The following is a 5,116-nucleotide window of genomic DNA, read 5'->3' as shown; positions in this document are numbered from 1 at the left end:
AGCAAAACAAGTAATCACATCGTTTTCATCAAACTTTTCTCCATAATCTTCTGTCTCACAGTTGCATGTTTTTATTCCTTTTAGAGAATAGCCATAAGAAAATTCTTCTTCACCTAAAAAAAAAAAAAAAGTTTTATGAAGTCAGTGTTTTAAACACTCAAAGAGACTTGTCTAACTTGTTACTATTTCAGATACGGGACACAAGAGAAGCAGTATGTGTAATTCAATTATCTTGGACTTATTACCCACATAGCAAATACAGAATTGACGATGAAAGCTATGTAGGATAAACACATAAAGCTATAGCCAATACACTAAATCACTGGGAAGACTATTTCAACTCTTTTGTAACTTCAGAAAGCAGGAAGAAAGGCAGAAACTAAAACTTAGGCAAATCCTCATCTGGTAAACACTAAAATTTAAGCTTAAAAACGAGTTAAGACTTAAAATGCTGTCTGTAATATTCTTGAACCCGCAGGAGTTAAATGGAAACTTTACCAAGCAACATTCCACTTGTGGTTAGTGACCATCCAATCCGAACTTCATGTATGTCAATATCTTTTGTGTATAAATGCCTTACTGGGATCTTCTCTGTAACCTGAAATTTAAATCATTCAACAATTACAGTGTAAACTAAGGCACATCAGTCCTTTAACTCTGGCCTTCTCCTAATTCCTGCCTTGCTGATAACACAGGAGGACCCCACCTCTTCATCTTTCCAAGTCTGACCTCCATCATTTTTACCAACAAACTGACATTAGCATTTACAACTGAAATTTGACGCTTTAAGACATATACTTCTGAGTTAATTCACCTTATACTCAAAGTATTCAGTACGTTTTTTCTCATCAACAAAACCAAGCTTACAAGCTTTTCTTAAAAAAACGTGCCCCAAATACAAATCGGTTGACTCTGTACACTTTGTTAGTTTAACTGTTAAAAAGTCTCAAGCTTCTCTGAAACTTCAAATGAAAACTCAAAAGGGTCTTGGGGGGAAAAAAAACCTCACAAAACTGCATTTACCTTCATCTCAAAACAGACTTTGCCTTTTGACACACCGTAAGAGGCTCTTCCTCCAGCCCAAAGAAAAGCAAAGCTCTCCATAGTGAGGGAAGAAGCACTGAGGCGATCTCTTGAGATTTTAAAATGTAGATCACAATTATCTGTAACCAAATATCATATTATTCTTTAGACACTCCAAGTATTATGCTACACACACAAAAGCTGATTACTAAATTTTCACATGTACTTCTAATGCTATAAATAAGTCTTTATGATCATGCTTCTTAAAAATTTTTCTGCTTTAATCCCCACTCCCACAACAAGCCACTTCTTGGTCATTTATGTTCTAAAAGAGTAAACTGCCTACTAAATTAAGATCAAACAAGTGTCTTAAACCATGTAGAATAATCAAGACAACGGGACAATAATACATACCTGCTCTGCTCTTTACCTTGGTTTAGAGGCAAGCAGTAGAGGATAGCAGGAAATCAAAGTGAAGCATGCCAGAACCAGGTAGAATTTACCAGTGCCACAAGACTGAAGGGAGGCCATGACCAAATCATTTTAAAATAGGAGCATGAGCTGTTCATCCTGCCCTCCGTAACTTAATACCAGAGTCCCAGGTCCTCTATTCTTTTCTAAAGTTTGTGAATACAGCATTCCCAACCTAGAAACCTAGCCATCCAAAACTGTTTATGTTACGGCACTTTTGGTTCCTGTTCCACAAGCTTGCCAGTTTTATCAAGTAGGGATTAACTACTTCCTGGATTATCCAAATCCAAAGCATTTTTAGCTATCTTTAGGTCACTACCTGATTAACATGCACCTTCTCAGCGTTAACTTTGCAAACAGCTAACTCTCCATTAAGGTAGAATGCCACTTAGTATTAGTAACAATCAAGTGTACAACTTGAAATAGTCAAATAAGCTTTACCCCTCTCAAGCTCTTGATCACTGACAGAACTTTCAATTCAGTACTGTTTAAACTCACACTACTGCGTTTTAACATTGGTGTTTCTAGCTGATGTGTACTGAAAACTGATTCAAAGGTGGCAAGATTAACCAAGCTTCACCATGCTGCCAATGCCTAGCAGTTTATACTTAAGCAACTGAATTTGACCTGAGACTCTTGAACTACTTTTCCTTGGTTTACCTAAAGACTCAACCATCAACTAAGTTTTACATTTACCCACCTACAAACATGAAAAAAGCAATTTGTACAAGGAAATGTAAATGCTCTGAACTTCAACACTTGTCTCACAAAACAGGTTTACACTTTACCTTATTTTTCAAGCATTTTTTTCTACACTGCCCTACTCATTACACTGAAAAGATGAGTTCCGCTAAAACACTAAACCAATATAACTTTTTATGATTAAAAAACACAAATCTGACAGCCAAGCCCCGTTAGGAGGTTTGCAATACTTCCTCATAATTGCAACCCAACTGGGTAAAGTAGCAGTATTTACAGCGCTGCCATTGACACCATTTCGCTGCTGAAGAAAGCTAGTGGCCCAGTGATAGCCCACTGCTGCTGCCCCAGGTCTTTGGAAGAAATCAACTTATGTTAAAGCAGCAGCTACTGAACTGGAATTGAGAACAAAAGAGCAGTTATTGAAAAAGTATTATTTAACAATCTTTTAGAATAGGGGATGCTAGTGGAAGAAATTAGTAGTAAATATTTAGTGCAAAACAGCTCACTTAATATTTAATTCTACAAAAAAATGCAGTGACTATTGCAGAAACCTTATTATAAGGACAAGATAGGTATTTTCACAAGTTTCCGTTAGCTAGTCACTACTCAAACACTGGCATTAATCTTACAACCCTAAAAATAAGAATTCTCAAGTCATAAAAATATCAAATTGCCAGAACCTGCGAGATTATTAATACATAACTAGAGCCATACCAAATATTAAACTACTACTACAATCTGAATGAGTCATCATTTTCCTGCCTTAATTAAATTCCTAAGTTTTCCCCACGGGGTTCAACAGTTTTCAAACAATCTAGAACCTTAAAAACCTCTACATTTGGTAAGAAAGGGAGAATCAGCTTCACTTACAAGTATCAAGACAAACCACCGTATCATCGAAGTGCTCATCTTCTTCTTCAACAGGTGGCTGAGGAGATTTGGCTCTGAAAGACAGAAACGTCTCCTGGTACCAGCTCTTCCCACCAACCCATGAGGAAGGGGTGACAAGCCGTTTGCATCCTATACCTGCTGTACTTGTTCTCTTCGATGTACTCAAAATATCCTCGGCCATGATCTTCTCGAGGTCTTTTTACCCCTCTCTTTTTATCTCCGCCTTTCTGCTCTGTTTTGCCATCTCCTACAACACACAACACTGCTTTAAGAAGCCGAGCCGCAAAGCTACCACAGAAATCGGGCAGGCGAAGAAAAAAGAAAATCCCATAAAGTGCCTTTACTATCTCAAAAGGAAGAAAAAAAATTCAATCGTGCCCTGTTAAACCTTTTTGTACGAATTTTTAATCGACGAACCAAACATGATTTCAAAGAACAATCAGCTCAAACGAGGATTGGTGCTAGTGACGCAGTCTAAAGAGGCCGCTCACTCCGCCAGGCCGCGGATGATTCGAGAAAGCCCAAGAAAAAGAGCGCGGCCGGCCGAGCCCACGTGCACGCCGCCCGCGCGGGGGGAGGGGCCGCCGCCCTCCGCGCCCCTCCCCCACCGGCCCGCGCGCCGCCGCATTGTACTGATCTTCCGCTGCTCTCCGCGCCAGCTTCTCCTGCCGGAAGTGACGTCACGCCGAGCCCCTGCGCTCCTTGCACAATACCGCGGCGAAGAGCCGCCGAAGCGCGCCCGCCCCGGGACCTCGGGCCTCTCCCCTCCCCCCGAGACATGTGCCCGCACCGCGCGCACGCAGCGTGGCGGCGCCACTGCGACCCGGCGGAGCTCCCGCCTTTCCTCCCCCACCCCCGCGGCAGCTGCGGCTCCCCCCGGCGCCTGAACCACATAATGGAGGCGCTGCGCCGCCGTCACGCCGAGCCCGCGCCGCGCCGCTAATCCGGGATTCCCCGCGCCCCTCCCCCCACGGGGCTCCGGCAGGCCTGGGGCACGGTCCCCACCCCGGCGGGCCCGCCGCGCGCAGCCTACAACGCAGCACTCACCCGCCGCCGGAGCCCCGGGGCGACCGCCGCCTCCGCCGCCTTCCGCCTTCTTCTTACCTCCCGCCTGCTGCTGGCCCTGCCTCGCCCCGGGCGGAGCTACGGTCACCGCGAAGAGCGAGGTGGGGCCGCCGCTCTTCCCCGCGGCCTCCTTGGCGGCCCCGCGCTGCTGGGGGGGCTGGGGCTGCGGCGTCGCCGGCGGTTGAGCCTGCTGCTCTCCGTGCCCATTCTCGTCGCCCGCGCCCTCCTCCTCCTCGCCGAGCTCGTCCTCTCCTTCCTGGAAGCCCTGATCGTCGCCGTTCTCGTCCTCCGACGCGGCCTCCTCCTCTTCCATCGGGCCCGCGTCGGCCGCCCCCGCGGCCCCGTTCTCCTCTCCTAGCTCCATCTGGTCGCCATCTAGCGCGGCGATGCCTTCCTCCTCCTCTTCCTCCTCCTCGTCGCCGCCGGCCGCGGCCTCCTGCTCGAGGCCTGCGCTCGAGCGCCCGGCGGAATCCCCGCCCAGGTCGAGGCTGCCGTTCCCGGGCTCCATTGCGGGGCGGCCCCCGGCCTCCTCGTCGTCCAGCGCGGCCTGGAGTCGATCCATGAGCTCGGCCTTGAGGCCTTTATCGGACAGGCGCCTCTTCTTGAGCTCCTCTTTCAGCTCCGACACCTTCAGCTTTTTTACATTAACAGGCGAGGAACTCATGGTGAGGGCCCCAATTCACTGCTGGGTGCTGGCTCAACCTCGGCTCCCCTCCGTCGGCCACTGGTGGCGGCTGCTCGTTGGCCCGGGCGGTAGCTGCGGCTGGATATGGCTGCGTGCTGCAGAGCGGACCCGCCTGGTGTCGAACGGCGCCAATTCCTTTTCACCGAGTTCGCGAGGGAGACGCGGAGACTCGCCTGGCGCGAGCGAGCACGCAACGTCCTCTCGCAGGGGCGGCGCCGCGCACGTAATATAGTCGCCCCGCCCCCGGCGTGACGCCGCGCTGCGCAGGAGGGAAGCCGG

At 48.1% G+C, this 5,116-nt stretch overlaps 1 protein-coding gene across 1 annotated transcript in view; it reads right to left on the bottom strand.

Annotated features, from left to right (window-relative positions):
* Hnrnpu (heterogeneous nuclear ribonucleoprotein U) overlaps positions 1-5,049 on the bottom strand; it is a 10,433-nt gene extending 5,384 nt beyond the window's left edge. The window contains exons 1-6 of the mRNA XM_004626926.2: positions 4,135-5,049; positions 3,223-3,334; positions 3,067-3,140; positions 1,024-1,163; positions 499-598; positions 4-113 (exon numbers count right to left, since the gene is read on the bottom strand). Of these exons, the coding sequence (XP_004626983.1) occupies positions 4-113; positions 499-598; positions 1,024-1,163; positions 3,067-3,140; positions 3,223-3,334; positions 4,135-4,816 (1,218 nt within the window). The 5' untranslated portion in view covers positions 4,817-5,049. The remainder of the gene's footprint in view (positions 1-3; positions 114-498; positions 599-1,023; positions 1,164-3,066; positions 3,141-3,222; positions 3,335-4,134) is intronic.
* Between the last annotated feature and the right edge of the window lie 67 nt (positions 5,050-5,116).

Source organism: Octodon degus, unplaced genomic scaffold, assembly GCF_000260255.1.
Source record: "Octodon degus isolate 3935 unplaced genomic scaffold, OctDeg1.0 scaffold00017, whole genome shotgun sequence".
Classification (NCBI taxonomy): Eukaryota; Metazoa; Chordata; class Mammalia; order Rodentia; family Octodontidae; genus Octodon; species Octodon degus.
The sequence above is the reverse complement of the archived record's forward strand: the minus strand, read 5'-3'. Positions and strand labels throughout refer to the sequence as shown.